This window comes from Rhododendron vialii, chromosome 11a (assembly GCF_030253575.1).
Source record: "Rhododendron vialii isolate Sample 1 chromosome 11a, ASM3025357v1".
NCBI lineage: Eukaryota > Viridiplantae > Streptophyta > Magnoliopsida > Ericales > Ericaceae > Rhododendron > Rhododendron vialii.
Window position 1 is genome coordinate 18341125 of NC_080567.1, and position 18854 is coordinate 18359978.

General features: G+C 37.6%; 2 protein-coding genes and 1 pseudogene across 2 annotated transcripts; 1 reads left to right on the plus strand and 2 right to left on the minus strand.

Annotated features, from left to right (window-relative positions):
* Positions 1-3880: 3880 nt before the first annotated feature.
* On the minus strand, positions 3881-5616 carry LOC131306694 (uncharacterized). Its single transcript, XM_058333093.1, has 2 exons — positions 4591-5616; positions 3881-4510 (listed from the first exon to the last, which is right to left on the minus strand). Exons 1-2 carry the CDS (start codon positions 4951-4953, stop codon positions 4124-4126), a joined length of 750 nt encoding a protein of 249 aa, XP_058189076.1. The 5' UTR covers positions 4954-5616; the 3' UTR covers positions 3881-4123.
* On the minus strand, positions 5123-5488 carry LOC131306951 (uncharacterized). The gene has a single exon (XM_058333382.1). The coding sequence runs from the start codon at positions 5486-5488 to the stop codon at positions 5123-5125; it is 366 nt and encodes a 121-aa protein (XP_058189365.1).
* An 8572-nt stretch (positions 5617-14188) lies between the features above and the next one.
* On the plus strand, positions 14189-18569 carry LOC131306693 (protein IQ-DOMAIN 6-like; annotated as a pseudogene).
* Positions 18570-18854: the final 285 nt, after the last annotated feature.

The following is an 18854-nucleotide window of genomic DNA, read 5'->3' on the forward strand; positions in this document are numbered from 1 at the left end:
ATGTGCCAAGATTATACAACATAAGAAACCTAAGAAAAACACTACAACGAAGTATGTGGTTAGACTAGGTCGATGTTGAACTTCCAAAGCACTTACGGATGTGGAACCATTGTGACTTGATTGTTGTTCGGTTCGAACCGACTGCATTTGAAGGAGCCGGTATCTTTCCTCATGAAACTGTAACAATGCTCCTTCTGCTTCGTCGAACGTGGTATATCTTTTGAACAAGTTCCCCGGGTATCCTTTAACCTGCAGTCCCGCGGTCTCCCAACTTGTATAGATTCCCGGCTTACAGCCGACGAAAACCACCCAATAGGATTCTTTATCTTGCCTTGTCATTGACAAATCTACGAAAACAAACCGATTATCACATTTATAACATAATGAATACTAATATTATGTTTATATCTACTTGTCTCAAATTTTTAATCATCTGGCACATAGTGCACCACTTGGCTACAACTTATGTTGCCAAATGGTGATTAAACCATTGACCCTCATAAGTTGTCCCGCCAAGACAAGTGCCTTGCCTTCAAATTTATCTGTTATATCATCATAGCCTATGGAACATAGTAAATTTCAGCCAAAAAAGAATATCTGACAACCATGAAACTGATATAAGTTTAGGTAGAAAACATGGCATAACATTACGAACAGACCACAGAGTTACAGCCAGACCACAAACTGAACTGCAAAACTAGACTGCTCTGATAGCAGTCATCAAAACAGGCAGTAGATAAAACAAATCATAGCCGGAGGAAATACAGAAAACCAGAACAGTAACTGGAGGAAACAGCAGCAGTAGCAGCCAACTGCTGGCATGACAATAGCACTACCATTTGCAAGAGTTCGGCTCAGACAGTACCACCCAAATGGTATCGAACAAAAAAATCCACAAATAGCCACAAAACAAGCCATTTTAACAACCAAGACTTGGGCTCAGACAATTCTAGCATAATAAAAGTAGCACTACCATTTGCAAGTAAGTTGTCATAAAGGCCGTCATACTTGGCAAAGGCAATACCAACTAATAGATTAGTAGTAAACACAACATCATAGCCTAATAAAAGAAGCCAAGAAACAACACCAAAACTGGCCAACAAAGAGGTAAAAAATAGCCCAAAAACCACCAACAAAACAGCCCAAAAAATGGCATGCAAACCTTGATAAGAAACAGAACATAATGCAGCCAAGAACTGGCCAAGAAACAGCAAAAAAACTGGGCAAAAACCAGCACGTAAACAGCCCAACAGATGGCATGCAATCCTTGCCAACAAACTGAACATAATGCAGCCAAGAACTGGCCAAGAAATAGCAAAAAAACTGGGCAAAAACCAGCACGTAAACAGCCCAATAGATGCCATGCATTCCTTGCCAACAAACTGAACATAATGCAGCCAAGAACTGGCCAAGAAACAGCAAAAAAACTGGGCGAAAACCAGCACGTAAACAGCCCAACAGATGGCATGCAATCCTTGCCAACAAACTGAACAGAATACAGCCAAGAATTAGCCAACAAACAGACAAAAACTGGGCAAAAATCAGCAACTAAACAGCTCAACAAAGAGCATGCAATCCTTGCCAACAAACTGAATAGAATGCAGCCAAGAACCAGCCAACAAACAGACAAAAACTGGGCAAAAATCAGTAACTAAACAGCCTAACAAACTGTACCAAACCTGTCCAACAAATATCCATAATGCAGAAACAAAACAGTCCAAATCAGTAACTAAGTTGCCATTAAGGCCTTCATAGTTGCCAAAATCAGTACCAACTAATACACATTGTAATTAATTTAAAGTGCATCATCATTGCCCATCTCATACATTTGATCATCATCGTTGCCCTAACATTTGCCCTACCAATATGATCATCATCGTTGCCCTAACAAGTACCAATTATACATTATCAAAAGTTTAACATGTTATAAGGTGCATCATTACAAAAAGAAGGAATCACATCCTCCAATAAAGGGCTATAAATAGTATATCGTTAATTACAAAAAGAAGGAATCACATCCTCCAATAAAGAGCCATAAATAGTAGGGAAATTTTTAAAAATGGTCCCTCTAGTTTGCACGAGTTCTCATTTTCGTCCCTCTACTATTAATTGTATCAATTTTAACCCTATAGTTTTCATTCCATCTCAATTTCGTCCTTCTCCTTGACGCCGTCCATGAAACAAACGGAATTGAAGGGCAAAATTGTCATTTTCTCTCACAGAGGGACCAAATTGAAATTTTATGCAAACCAGAGGGATTATTTTTAAAATTTTACATTTTACTTTCGTTTTTTGCAAATAAAATAAAAAAGACCATAAGTAATGTATTTGACAACTGAATTATTTTTTATTGGGTAATCAAACTATATTGAAAAATTTATATTTCATTACACATTACAAAACTATTAGAAAATGCACAAATCAACCCCTTAGCTAATGTCTTTGTATCATGTTCTTATAATCTTCTTATTTTTTCACCCAATAAAAAAATGTTTAAAATCCGTGTTTATTTGTTATATGAGTGATCTTATGAGTAAGTCCCAAAATAAATACACTTATACCCATATTTTAATGTATTTGATCTTTTAATATTTAATAGTGTTTCGTTGCTTAATTTAACACAATTACAAGATTTCTAAATACTACTGAACAACTTTTTCTTTTTAATCATTTGACAAAAAAAATAACGATAGTGAAAATTCAATTGAAAAAAAAAATACAAGACCAAGACAATTAACATAAGGGTTGTTTTTCGAATTTTCTCATATTTTTTGTGATGCATATAATAAAAACTTTACAAAATTTCAACATATTTTTTATTATTCAATATAAAATGAGATGAGAAATATATTGGGCGCCGCTATTCGCAGCCCTTTATTTTCTCCCGTAGCCCACTATATTTCGGTAAATGGTTGTTGAAAATCATAAATAACATTTTGGTAAATTGTTGTTGAAAACAAGATTATATTTCGGTAACTACATGTCAAAAATATGTTTAACTTTCGGTAAACAACTGCCGAACATGCATTTTCGGTAAACATCTGTTGAAAAAAATATTATATTTCGGTAATTGGATGCTGAAAAAATATCTCAATTTCGGTAACTAACTGTCGAGTATAATTGGAAATTTTTAACGGGCTATGGGAGTAAATAGAGGGCTGCGAATAGCAACGCCCAATATATTATGGGCGCCGCTATTCGCAGCCCTTTATTTTCTCCCATAGCCCATTATATTTCGGTAAATGGTTGTTGAAAATCATAAATAACATTTCGGTAAATTGCTGTTGAAAACAAGATTATATTTCGGTAACTATATGTCGAAAATATGTTCAACTTTCGGTAAACAACTGCCGAACATGCATTTTCGGTAAACATCTGTTGAAAAAAATATTATATTTCGATAACTGGATGCTGAAAATTTATCTCAATTTCGGTAACTAACTGTCGAGTATAATTGAAAATTTTTAACGGGCTATGGGAGTAAATAGAGGGCTGCGAATAGCAGCGCCCTATATTATATATGATGTATTTTAAATTTATTTACAAAAACAAAAGTAAAAAATAAAATTATAGAAATAGTACCTCTAGTTTGCATGAAATCTCAATTTAGTCCCTCTGTGAGGAGAAATGACAATTTTGTCCTCCAATTCCGTTTGTTTCATTAACGCCGTAAGTGAGAGGGACGAAATTGAGACAGAATGCAAATTATAGGACTAAAAGTAACACAATTGATACTAGAGGGACGAAAATGAAAATTCATGCAGACTAGAGGGACCATTTATAAAAATTTCCCTAAATAGTATATAGTTAATTACAAAAGTAAGGAATGACATCCTCCACCATGTTTGACGTTCTGCACATAAGTTTGAAGAAATCCCTAAGTGGTCTTCAATTTGATTTTGCCTGCTAATACAGCCTCCACCCGAGCTTGCCTATAGTTCTCGGGTAGGCCGTAAAACGCGTCCACATTTTCTTCCGCCGATACAATAATAGCGTGTGCAGCAAACATATCAAGCAACTCAAGGTCGAGCTTCTCAAGCTCACCAAACACCTTCTCTTTTTTGGCAGCGAGTCGGTCCTCAAAACCAATGGAATCGGCGATCTTAAGAAACGCCGTACTGCTTTAAGCCATATAATTCCCTATTGCGTCATGAATGGACGCCTCTTTTACGTTCACATTTGCCTTCTTCTTTGGCCTTTCCAACCCAACATTGGTCACCGGAGTGTTCGCATTACTTCTTGGAGTGGCGGGAATGGCATAGCTTGTTGGAGTCTCGGAAGAAGTTGTTATGTCAACAAAAGCCGGGTCACCATTTGCAAAGGACGGAGTATAGCAATCATTGAACAAGTCAACGGGGTTAATGGTTTCAACGGGGTCGGCCGGAACATCATCAAGTTCCGCCGCATCCTTGGCAACTTCACCAATGGCCCTATCCCTCCCAAATAGTATTTGCCAACTCTCGTACAAGGGAAAAGCCTTCCCATTCATCCCTTTCGCCTTCGGATGAGACTACACATATTGAATGACATACATTAAGTGGGAGGTGAGAACAATTTGTGTAAGTGAAAATGGAAGAGTAGAGAAGTTACCTTCTCATAATCTTTCCACACATCTTCCGAATCCACTTGAATTGAATTAGTGGCATAGTTCCAACCGAACCCACTAATACGTGTGATGTCGAGAATTAAACTATACATCTTCTTCCAATTTTTCACCTTTGACTTGATGTTGGGTACCGCTTTAAGCGTCGTTCCGGGCAATTTTTTTTTCAACTCCTTCTCAACCTCATTGAAAAAGCCAGGTTTGAAACCATTATGGGCTCTATACTTATCAGAGATACACTCCATCATGGCACCAAGTAGGCACTCCTCTTCCTTATGGCTCCACAGCCTACGAGCTTGTTTTTCATTAGCACTTGATGTTTGAGATTGCGCAGTTCCTTCACTTTCCATTATGTTCGGTACCCTTATTTTAATAACGATGACAACATGACATATGTAATGTACTCATGAAATACCTAAATATGACATTGAAATAGTAAACACAATTCTTGTTCCAATGGTTTAAGAATTCTACAAGTAAATATGATTACAATTATTACATAACACAGTTACACATATCCTATTGGCCACCCCCATGATGAGCTAACCAATCGTTGTACATTTGGGTTGCCAAGTTATCCCTCATTTGAGTCCATTGGTTTGTACTTTCGAGAGTTCTAATGTACTCATCAGGTGGTACATTATGTAGGTTGGCCTGCTCCCACACCATGTATTGAGCTTCAACGGGATCCACCGCCATTGTACGCTTAATGAGATTGTGGAGAAGGCAACAGGCAGTGACGATGCGACATTGAGTCCTAATGGGATAGAAAGAGTAAGATCTTAAAATCCCCCATCTCATCTTAAGCACTCCAAAGCATCTCTCTACGACATTTCGTGCTCTGGAGTGCTTCATGTTGAAGAACTCCTCCCAGCTTTGGGGCATGTGTCCTTGCCTCCAAATATTAATGTGGTATCGTTGACCCCTGTAAGATGCTAATATTCACGGCCCATTAGTGTAATCGGCATCGGCGATGTAGTAACGACTTACACATGAGATTAGTTGCCTTAAATGAGTACGTTTACACAAATTGGGAAGGATGTTCGCTAATGGAAAGGTTTTCAAGGCACATACCGTGTGGAATTTTCAACCCGTGAGGCCTTACCAAGGCATTTTCAAGCACTCTCGAGTCTATGGCGGAGCCTTCTCAATCAGACAACGCGTATACAAATTTTAGATTACGACTACAAACTCCTAACACAATTGTCGCATAGTCACCCTTCCTTGACCTATACCGTGCCTTGTGTTCTGTTGGGGGGGAGGACTGGTATGAAAGTACCGTCTAAAGCCCCTAGACAATTCTACGAGAAAGAAGAGAATTTTTATTATCATTGATCATTTATAATCAAATAAGTGCATTACTATAACTTTAAGAATTAACATTTATGTACCTCAAACCACTTCCACCTAGCATCCGACTCATTGGCAGGAATAGGCTGAGGATGATACCACAAGTACTTGATAAGGCACAATACCGCAATCAAAACTGAGTGGAAATGCCTACTAATTGTTTCCCCCGATCTCCAAAATTGTAAAATGGTTCGCCTATTCTTAGTATGGTGCGAGAGGATCCACAAAAATATTGTAACCTTCTCTACAACAGTGACATTCCTAGACGGCTCTAGCCCATTTTCAGTAAGTAAATGGCACAACGTCATAAATGTATGCCTATTTACCCTCAATTGGTTGTGGCAAGTCGTGTCACTCTGGCGTACCAACCTATTTAGTGCGTCTATTTGGTGTTGGTAATAATTTGGATTGGCACGAAGATGAGGCTTCTGTCGATCCCTTTCGGCAATCAAGTCCGTAATTAACAAGTATAGTTGAAGAACGCTATTGACTACTGTCATCATACATAACACCGCTAACAATTCCTTACGATTTCTCTTCTTTCTTCATTCATGGTTCGTTAGTCTTGCCATCTGTTTTAGGGCACAAGTTAAATAAGTGTAAATAAAATAGTAAGAGAAATCCAAATATAAGGCAACTTATATTATAGTCAATTTTAGCAAATATGTACATGCAATATTAGCAAATTCCTTTTTCTATTTAGAAAACATACAAAACAGTCACAAACTGCACCAATTACTATTTGGACAAATCCCTATTGTCTTCAATGCCACCTGCTCACAAACATAAGGAAAATAATTGCATATATTTTATGACCTACTTTCATACTTGTATTTATGAGTTACCAAAGGATAATTAGGAATTGCTATAAAATACAAAATTTGGATTCCATATGAGAGGTATCTAGTAAGGCATACTAGATTCCTCTGTAATCAAATCCTTCACCCTTTTTGTCTATTTGTTCTCCTTTCCTTCACTAAAAAAATTTAAGAACCCTAAAGTCTAGTGTCTCTTATCCCAAATCCTTTCTTTTACAACACAATTCTCATTGAAACCGATTCTTATGAATTCTTTCTCTTCTACTTAGATCGGAAACAAACCATTCCTCAAGGTAAACGCTCTTGCGCTGTCAACGGCCAAATCATGGACTTCTTATAGTGCAAAAGTACATTTTATTAAGTTATGGCCTAGGAAAAAATTCAATTCAAACAATTACGGACCACATAAGGATTCATCAGTTACAAAACAAACAAAACTAGAAGTTGAACATTGCTGGACATTGCTGGAAGTCACAAAATTCAATTCATACAGTTGGGTGGGTTCAACTGGAAGTTGAACATTCCTCCTAAAACAGACAAAACTCTAGTCATACATAGCAACCAACTCCCCAAAAAACTTCACCAAAACTCTAGTAATGCAAAGGAATTAGGGCAGAATCATAATGTTAGGGCAGAATCATAAATAAGGTCAAAATCATAAACTAGGGCAAAATGAAAAAAAAATTCATCAATAGGGCAACTCAGATCTCAGATCGCTATTTTATTGACGAGTGATATTCGGTTCAGTATAAAAAAATCCAGATCGCAAAAAAATCCAGATAGCAAAAAATCAGATCGCAAAAAAATCCAGATCGCAAAAAAAAAAATATGGCAACTCAGATCGCTAACCCCTGTCGTTACAGTACACAAATGGACTCCATCGAAAACCAGATCGCAAAACCATCCGGATAGTACAAACATGGAGTCCAAAACCATACCTCAGCCCTTTCAAACAAGGAAGGTCAGGATGTGTAGAGGAAGATGAGGTGGAGAGTAGAACCCGTCGGTGTATGGTGGTGGAGTCACCAGAGAGTAGATCGGCGACCTCCTTCTTCTCTCTCTCTCTCTTCTCTCTTTCTCGGTTTGGTTCTAAAATGAACGAGGACAACCCACAAAAGTGAAAAGTCAAGGGCAAAATAGTCAAAAGGCCACCCGGATTCACTAGCGACAGGGGGTACCCCTGTCGTTAACTAATACGGGAAGAGCCGGAGATGGAATCCGGCTAGAGCTCAAATCCCCCTTCCATTTTGCATAGCCAAACACTGGAGAAGAGGGAAAGCGGGAGATCAAGTCTGGGGGCTTGGCAAATCCGGGGACAAATCCCCCATCCAAACAGGGCCTTAAAATCACGTTTTGAACACATTGAGCGGCTCAGATCATCAAAATTCAATTGGGAAAGAGGAGATGAGGATCGATCAGGATTTTGTTCAAGTTCGAATGTCCAGATTTTGCTTTTGGTCTGTACCTCCCCTTTTCTGAGAGAATTTCGATGATCTTAGCCGCTCAATGTGATTAGAACGTGATTTTAAGAATACCCGCGAGAAATCAACAAAAAAAAAAGACCAGGAAGGGCTTCATCTGAACAGTTTTTTATTGAATATAGTTCAATAAAAAACTGTTCAGATGAAGCCCTTATCGGTCATTTTTTTTTTGCTGATTTCCTCGCGAGTATCCTTAAAATCATGTTTTGAACACATTGAGTGGCTTGGATCATCAAAATTCGATCGGGACAATATTTAACGGAGCCTTTAACGAAATCCGTTAGTCATTTGGACGTGAGGGAGCATTTTGATTAACGAAAGATAACGTTGGGAGTAAAATTGAAGTTTTTGAAAGGTTGGAAGTCTAATTGAATTTTGGTGTAAAGGTTGGGGGGTATTTTGAATTTTTCCCAATCTTGAGCTTTGGTTATCTATTGGATTCAAAAGCAGCTCTATTTTATTATATAGATATATACACACATACTGTCACGCCCTAGATTTTCAAGATAATTAAATAATCCTTTTCGGAAATAAGACATTGCATTAGATAAATAATATCCAAAAGAGTGTTCCCAAATATTCATTTACAAACCGAGTCCCCAAGTTTAAGGAAATATACAACATTGACACACCTGCCTCAAAATAAGCTTAGGTACGAGTACGAACAAGTTATTTAGTTACAAACGATTTAGTCAAAAAAAAAATCTAGAGTAATTAAATACAAAGCCATCTTTAATAAAAGGAAGTCATTACAAAGATGATTAAGTAACTAAATAAGGGTAGCTTCCAAAAAGATCTTTCACTTCCAAGCACACGATGCAAGCAAGCTAAAGTCCGGCATTTGAACCTGAAAAGAAATATTAGGTTGAGCTACACTAGTCCAGTAGGAAAGTCTCTACGAAATCTATATGTTGATGAGATGATAAACATGGACACGGTGAATCAAGCTAAATGGCAAGTCCTAGTTGCTAGAAGTGAACTATTAATGATTTTAAATCATTAGAGTACAAGGAATAAGCACACAATGATAAATCCAATAACTACATGTACTAACACCATTTATTAGTATCGAAACACTCTCACACACATACACATACACACTTCTTCCACCAAATTTTCACCTCTTGCGATTCCATATTTTCACTCCTTGCGTTAGGGCAAACTTCACCCCTTTCGATTCCGTATTTCCACCCCTTGCATTACGGCAAATCCCACACATCCCCAACATACTCAAACACGTCCCAAATACCTCATGGGTCTTAACAAACAAGACAATAATACAACTTTCATAAAGATATGCAATTCTCAAGCCATAAAGTGTTTTACCCGTACCAAGTATAGCATTCAAACACTAACATCACACGAAATCACCACATAACATGTAGAGAAAGAGAGAAATCCCTACCAAAGTGGGTTTTGAGCAAAAACCCTAAGTCTACCAAGTGCTATAAGCTTGAATCTACCAAGAACAAGCTCCACCCAAGCTTTGCTACAAGATCTAGAGAGGATATAGCCCAAAAACAAGATAAATAAGCAAGGATCAACAAGAGATTGAGAAGAGAGAGAGAGAGAGAGAGAGAGAGAGAGAGAGAGAGAGAGAGAGAGAGAGAGAGAGAGAGAGAGAGAGAGAGAGAGAGAAACGTGATTGGGGGCCAAAAAGAACACAAAACTTACCCCTTGATAACCAAATGCAAGAATCAAGTGAATTTGAGGTAGAAATCCCTTGGATTTTAAAGATTTGAGGTAGAAATCAAGAGATTTTAGTGAGATTGAAGTGGGGTAGGTGAGAGGGGGTATTTCAAAATCTATTTCGTGGGTCTGGGGTGTGAAAAATTGTAAAAGGCGGTATTTATAATGGGCTAAAATGCGTGCTGCATTTTTAGAAAATCATCTGCGGGTATCGGTAGTGGGCGATTTCCAGTACTGGTACTGGAACCCAAAAATGCCAAAACAACACAACTCTGGACAAAGGGTACCGGTACTGGGCAGAATGTAGTACCGGTACTGGCTAAAGAAAAACTTGAATTTTTTACCGACGGACATTGAATCAAACCTTGCTTGCTACCAACACCTCCAATCATCATTGCAACATCAAAACTCAAAGTTCACTATTCTCTGAGCGTCCGATACACAACGGTAGAAGTATATTAGTATTCCCCCATTAATAAACATTTAACCAAGTCAAAATACGATCTTCCACACATTAAACGATTTTAGAAAACATAATAATTTATGGGTCTCTACATTCAGTAACAAATGCAAGAAATTCCTACCTCGATTATCAAGCCAAAACCAAGGAGATTGAACAAGCCCTAACTTCCAAAATTGGCACTAACAGCAATACACCTCCACCGAGCTTTAACCAACGAAGCACGAGCCCCAAAACACGCATAGATGATGGATTGGAGGTTGGTGTGTATGGGTTTCGAGTGATGGAGTGAGTTGTGAGTGAGAGAGAGAGGAGAGATCGGGAGAGTAGAGAGAGAAGGGAGTTAGGATTTTGATTCTCTACACACACAGTCACACACACATACTAGGACACACACACTAATCACACTTGCACTCCTCCATTTACAAGTCTATCACATTGATCCCAAATTAATAAAATCTAATAAATTCCTCATTTATTCAAAATTCTAACTTTAATAAAACCTCTAAATAATTTCTGAAAATACGGGTCTCTGCATTAAAATCCAAGGAAATGTAGAAATATTCCATAAATACGCCTTGAGGATCTGTTTGTGAATACAATCAGACCCTAAAAGATCTCAACAACCCTAAAATGCATGAGTGCTGAATGATAAGGTATGGTAGATCTGGTCTACGCTTGTCATATTGCAATTGGATTCTCAACCATTCATCTTTTCGCACTCGGACTTGATTGAATTTGACTTTCTTGTTGACCATGAGCCTAGAGGCCCCAAACTTGCTTGATTTTTTTTACTTTTTTGTCAACCATAAATTCAAGCCCACTTGCCATGTGGCACTCAATCATTGGCCTTTTACAAAAATAAAAAAATGGATGAAAGTTCAAAATATATTTATCTTCAGATCAATGGGATAAATGGCTTTTGATTAAGTGTTGTAACATTTAATTTTTTTAAAATAAATGTATTTTGAAGTCATTTCAAACCACATCTGACCAACATGACCTTTTAATATGGTTAACGTACTAGATGAGCTTTTAAAAAGGAGAACTTAATAATTGGTCCTTGACCCTATTAATACTTAAGTCTATTCTTCATCGTAGTTGGTTTGAATACTTAAGTTTTCGTTCTTACATCCCAAAAATTGCAATAATACCCTTATTACTCTTGTTAATTAAGGACTTAATTAAATTACAATTCTCTCTCTCTCTCTCTCTCTCTCTCTCTCTCTCTCTTCCATTTATTTCCTTCTCTCTCTCTCTTCCATTTATTTCCTTGCCAATATCTGAATACAATAAATTTATCGTAGTTTATGATATACATGGTCAATTTTTTATATTTGTTTGATATTTATGATAAATTCATAACATAAATTATAAATCACAGTTGATTGTGATAAATTCATATCATAAATTATAAATCACAGTTGATTGTGATAAATTCATTGTAGTTCTGTGAACATGCAGATGAACGGACAAATTTTATTTTATGTGAATGTTTGATAAATTTATCATGATAACTTGGCAAATACAAAGAATTTATCACAAACCAACGTAATTTATAATTTTTGTTATTAATTTCTCATAAAACTGCAAACAAATATAATAGACTTATATAATAGCCTATGCAAATGCCTACTCAAATTCTAAAACTCCTTTAGATAAAAATAAATAAATAATACAAAACCCATTTTCTCACCACCGAAATTGTACTTCTGTGTTCCAAAAAACAAGTCAATCCATCGGTCGGTTGGTCGAAAATCGGAAAACCCATTGGCAAACAAATTAAATAATACAAAACCCATTGGCATACCTTCTCACATTCTCGTCAGAAAATCGCAAAACCCATACAATCACAAAACCAGCAGATTCAAACCTCGTCGAAAAGCCACGATTTCAAACCTTCGTCGGAAAGCCACAGATCTCAAAACATCGCCGAAAATCCACCGATCTGAGACCCTTGCCAAAAATTCTCTGGTATCAATCCCTTCAAATTTCAACACCTCCACACACACACAGAGAGAGAGAGAGAGAGAGAAAGAAAGAGAGAGAGAGACGAGTGCTACGCTACCTCGCTACCACCAGCAATGTACTGTAGTAAAGGAGCAACCGACGAGGAAGGAAAGGAAGCTGCTAGGAGTTAATTTGCCGCCAGACGAGATTGCTGGAGATGCTCTTACAGGATCAAAAGATAAGTAACAAATAACTCATATTGATGTCATGGACTAGAACAATAGTAGGAGTTGGATTAGAATGCTCATTTAGAGGGTTTTTTTGCTAGTGAAAATTTTGTAGATTTTTATTTGGAGTTAATAAGTTACCAGGTGTTTTTGGTAATGAATAAGTTGTTGAAAAATGTCAAATTGTTTCTGGTAGTGAATAAATTGTTGATGGGTTTGTGAGTAGAGTTACTGTAGTTTTAAAAAAAATTGTTGACAACTTTTTTGTTAGTAGAAACGAGATGATAAAATACTAAAACTTTTTTATTAATGAAAACGAAATAGTAAAAATGCGTTAAATTTTTTATATTTTTTTGTTAGTAGAAACGGGACCTTAATTTTCCTTTTAGGAAATAGTAAACCATTCGAATCATAATACTACTCCGTAAATAGACACATGGAGACGTCACAAAGGTTAAACCGCTAAAATGGACCTTCCATTGACTGGAGGAGGATCTGCCTGGACAATAAATGCGTAACAAGTTACCAACCACGATCATAACTCTCTACCTTTCCATTTACAGTTACAGATCTGGCCCCAAATAACGTTGAAAAAAGAACCCTTAAATTTGAACTTGTTTACCAATTACTGTAAAACCGCAGATTCAAAGATCAGTGGCTCAAGAATCAATTTATACTCCTACTAGTTCAAAAGTGGTCTCAACCCGAAAGGTTGTCACAGTAGTCAAAGCTTGGGACTTTTAGAAGTTTTTTTCTCTCACGATGATTTGTTCGTTTGGGGGACTTATGCATTGTTTGGACGAGTTTTTTGAAATTTTTTGTGTTCGCTTTTTAGGTAATGAGTGGAGAGAGAAATTACGATAATAATTGAAGATAGGGGTAATGATTGAAGAGAGATAAAGAGAAAAATGAGAATAATAATTGAAGAGAGAAAAGAGAAATAAGAATAATGATTGCAAGTAGAAGTAATTAGTGTTTTTTGAGTTGAAATTTATTTTCAAGTTCGAATCCAAACAAGGCATTAAAATTTCTGGGCACGGTCTTTAATAAATTTTCTTTATCGCTCTCTAATTATTACTCTTACAAATCTTCCTCAAAACCCAAAATGAATAGTCATGTCTCAAGTTTGAAACTTTTTAAATACTGTCAACTCTTTTAGAACCAACCCATATATATATTGGATAAGCACCCATGTAGATATTTGCTCCGACTTAAATTGGAATCCCTACGCTTAGCCGGTGAATTTGATCTCCGAAATTAATTGAGATACACGTAAACTGAGCTGGACAATGAACTTATAAAAAGAAAATTCAAAGGTGGTCCCGTATCTTATCTTATTGATAACATGAGGGAGGAGGAGGGGGTCCTGAGATTGTTGCAAAACGCAGCAGCACCATATCCTGTGGGTGCACTGACTTTATAAGATCTCTCTCTCTCTCTCTCTCTCTCTCTCTCTCTCTCTCTCTGTGTCTGCTTGCTTTTGGCATTATTTTTTGCTCCTTTTCATAACCGGACAGAAAAAGGAGGTGTGCCTTTTCATAATCTTGACAAGAACTAGTAGTAGTACTCCTACGCTACTAGTGCGTGTGAGGGGTCGTTCCGTAATATGTCCAAAACCCGAGGGGGCATTTACTCACGCGTGCCTCTGAAGTCTGAACGGAGAGAGAGAGAGAGAGAGAGAGGGAATCGAAACGCGGGACGAGTCCGTTATTTTCGAATTTCAAATATCGAACGGCTCGTTCCACTGGACGGATCCACCACCCCCATTAACCCAACTCCTCTCTCTCTCTCTCTCTCTCTCTCTCTCTCTCGTTCCAGAGCTACCCATTCTCTCTCTCTGCACATTTCAGATTGGCTTGAGCAACATTTACTCTCTCTCTCTCTCTCCAACTTCTCTCTCTCTCTCTCTCTCTCTCTCTCTCTCTCTCTCTCTCGAGTTCCAGAGCTACCCATTCTCTCTCTCTGCACATTTCAGATTGGCTTGAGCAACATTTACTCTCTCTCTCTCTCTCTCTCTCTCTCTCAAGTGTCTCTTCTTTTTCCTTCAGCAATTTAGGTGTCTAGTCTTTGTTGAATCTGAGTTTACGCATAGTGTCTCAAAGTTACGGTAGTGTTCTCAATCAAGAGCTTATCGTCAATGGGTGGATCAGGAAAATGGGTAAAAGCCCTAATAGGTCACAAAAAGCCAGAAAAAGACGACCTTGTGAGTTTATTTTCACATCTGATTTCATGTCCTGATCGTATGGGTTATCTTTTGTCCTTGCTCAAATCTCGACTCCAATAAAAATCTTGAATATCTAATGGAAACTATTATTGGAAACCCTGTTACTAGGCCTGCTAGATGAATCAAGCTACTCAAGTTTTAGTTCTTGTTATTTCGTCAAAAGTTTGTTCAACATTGGTTTGTTTTTAAGCTTGATTTTTTTTTTTCAAGCCAGTTGGGATTTCAAACCAAATTTGAACAAACTACTACTTTGCTCGTTCAGGTTATCATGTATAAGTAATTCAAGCTACTTGAAATTGGCTTGTGTTTGGCTTGATTAAAGGTCGTTTGAGATCGGCTCATCTCATAAACAAGCTAAGCTCGAACAGATTTGTTGGAGCTTGTTAAGTTTTCAAACCAAGCTTGATCAACTACCTGGTCAACTCGTTTTCCTGGTTTTTCACCCCTACCTGTTAGTCAATTTTTTGCTCAAATCTAACGTTACCCATTTGAGTAGTCTGTATCAAATGAAACTTCTTATTTCTTATTTGGTTCAACTTTTTGAAAGTTATTTTTGATGTAATGGGTGAAGAGAGATAGAGAGAAAAATGTATTGAAAAACCTATAAAGAGAAAAATGAAATAAGATGAGAGTTGAACCAAACAATGTGTTTGTTCTCTGTAAGAAAATTCCGAGTGAGTGGGGTGGACATGGTCTAATGAAATGTTACATTTTTTGGTCCATTTTTTAAATTTATCCTCTATAGGAGAAGGCAGGGGCTAAGAACAAGAAATGGAAGCTATGGAGAAGTTCATCAGGGGATCTGGGGATGAAATGGAAGAGCTTCAAAGGGAATCATAGCCGTAGAGGTACGGCATCGGAGGGGGATTCTCCTTCAAATGCTTACACAGCTGCTGTGGCAACTGTGGTCCGAGCTCCCCCTAAAGATTTCAGGGTTGTGAGGCAAGAATGGGCTGCAATCCGGATCCAAACCGCATTCCGTGGCTTCTTGGTACGGGGGTATCTTTCTTCTTCGATTTTTTCCTTTTCTTGTCTGTTTGGTTGCTGAGAAAATGTGAGAAAACAGAAAAACACTTAATTTTTAGTCAGAAGAATCTATCAATTTTATGTCCTTATTATGGGTCTCCTTTCTTATCATAGGCACATAAACATATCCACAGACTATGAAGTGAACTATTGAACCCAATTGAAGAATACTCTCCATTTAGCTTAAATTTTGCTGCATGTGCTGATGGCTCACATCAAAACTACAAAAAGTGGGATCTTGGTGTCTGCAATAGTGAGTAGTCAATCCACAACGCTGGGATAATTGAAATAGTTATATAAACAATTAGTAATTTTTTGAAGTGGGCTTTAATTACATTAATTAAACTTTTTCAAAATCTACTCAGGTCGTAAACTTTAGTACCAAGCGCGCACACACAAAAAAAAAAGTGGGGGAGGGCCCCAAATTAGTAAGCCCCTTTGGATGGTAAGAAATGGTGAGATAAGAAAGGGAAAGAGCCAATCGAAAAGTTTCATTTTTGTACTTTTCTCTCCATTTCTCATCGAAATACTCAATCCAAAGCTGTGATTTGGCTAGAAATCACAACCCCTTCTTTTCTTTTCTTGTGAAATCCCTCAATCCAGTTAAAGTGTAAACAGGGCGGAAGTAAACATAAAAGGACAGATATCTTGTATCTAGCATGGATATGGTAGATTAAGTTTGAGTTTGATTACAAACTTAACCAGTAATTTTGCAATTAAAAACATGATAAAGCTAATGTTTAAGTCATGAAACAACAATGTTTTGAAGTTATCCTAAAGTGGGTTAATGACAGCCTGAAAAATCCCAGTACAGCTTTGATGTTTCAACATGTTGCTATGCTCATTACATTTATGTTCGTCAAAGAGCTATTTCTAGATATAGCTATGCAGGGAATATCTAGAATAACGGGGGTTGTTTTTCGTCCATTTTATTTTAGTTATATTTAGTAACCAGTGGCTTCAATTTATAAAATGAAGGCTAGAAGAGCCCTAAGGGCCTTGAAAGGAGTGGTGAGGCTTCAAGCCCTGGTTCGTGGCCGTCAGGTGAGGAAACAGGCTGCTGTGACTCTGAGATGTATGCAGGCTCTTGTTCGAGTCCAAGCCAGAGTCAGAGCTCGTCGTGTTCGTATGTCTATGGAAGGGCAGGCTGTGCAAATGATGCTAAATGAACGACGTAGCAATGCCGATCTCTTGAAACAAGCTGAGGTGTGATACTATTGCTCCCATGAACATCCTTTTGTATTTTTCCTTTAAATAGGATTTTTTTTTTTAACTGAATTTCCCTCTTGGAAATTTTCAGGAAGGTTGGTGCGATAGTATAGGGACACTAGAAGAGGTTAAAACAAAGCTACAAATGAGGCAAGAGGGGGCTTTCAAGAGGGAAAGAGCACTTGCATACTCTCTTGCTCAAAAGGTACCAAGAAAATTAGGTAGTTTCTGGATTTGTTGGAATGGTTTTGGAAATGGATGATTCCTTGGCCTCCCATTGGAATGGTTATTTACCTTTCAACCGATGAATGATGATTTCATTTCTGACGTACGATTTGTCAATTTTTGCACGAACATAAGATTGGATTGAGGATTCCAAGAGAATAGCCATTCCACTCCAGCCATCATTCCAAACACTGCATTGGTGTTTAAGTTCTTTGCCTATTGACTAAAAAATTCTTCATTTTTTTTCCAGCAGTGGAAATCGATCCAGAATCCAGATTTGCAAACAATTGCCTCGGTTTCCTCTTTCAAAAGCCAACAGTTTGACAAGAACAGTTGGGGTTGGAGTTGGTTGGAACGGTGGATGGCAGCAAAGCCGTGGGAAAACAGACTGATGGAAAAAGCCCAAACTGAATCCGCAGAGAAAACTCCACCACCTAAAAACTGCGTAGATTCCAAATCGGGAAGTCATTCCAAATCTTCTGAACCGTGCTCAGTAAAAGTCAGAAGGAACAATGTTACCACAAGGATTTCCGCAAAACCTCCACTTTTTGGGCAAGCGACTCGCTCATCTTCAAGCCCTAGTTCAGAATTTCGATACGGTGAGAGCTCAGGTTCACCTTCAATTTGCACATCCACCACTCCTGTTTCTGGAAATACTGGCATGGCTTCAGATGGAATTGAGGAGGGAAATAACAGAGTGCCAAACTATATGAACTTGACTGAGTCAATTAAGGCCAAGCAGAGAAATTTGTCTAACCGAATTCAAAGGCAGTCCATGGATGAGTTTCAGTTTCTGAGAAAATCAGCGGCATTTTGTAATGGGGACTCAAAAAGCATTTCTGGTTTTGATGCTTCGGTCAATATGTCCAGGCCACTCTGCCTTCCCACCAGAATGGAAAAAATTCGATGAAACAAGTCGATAGAAGAAATGCTTTTATGACTAAAGTGAGTTGGTTCTTCGGTGTTTCAAAGTTCAACAGCTTGTTGTTCTTTTATGGGAGAGGAAGTATATTACTTCAAATCAGTTGTGCTATGAGATGATTAGTACCGAAAACTGAGGAGGTGCTTCAGATTTCGTTTGAGGGTTCCTTCATTCTGTAAACTAGTAAGTTTGGTTGTGATATTAAGTATCGCTTTGTTCAGTTTATTATTTCACTTCTGCGAAATTTTCTGGTCGTGATTAATTTGTTAAGGGTATTATGTTCATGCAGAACTTGTATAATCTCTTGTACGATCTTATTTTGGCTTCTGCACGCAATGCCTTGGCTAGCGATTGTGTTCCAAAGTTCTGAATTCCTGTTGGCTGAAGTTTTTTTTCCTTTCTATTTTACGCTTGTTGAGAATGGAAACAAAGTCATGACTCAAATAGTGTTTAGACATGACTGATGAAGTGCTTTTATTTCTAGAAATTGGCAACAAATATGTAAAATTTCCAAACCATGTGTACTTCGAAATTAAAAGAACAATGTAACAATTTTCTGATCTCACGCGTATGTTTGGTCAAAAAGAAAAATGGAACAACTTTCCGATCGGATGCGTATGTTTTTCAAAAATTAAGTACTTATAAAGTCCACCAGTGGCATGCATGAATG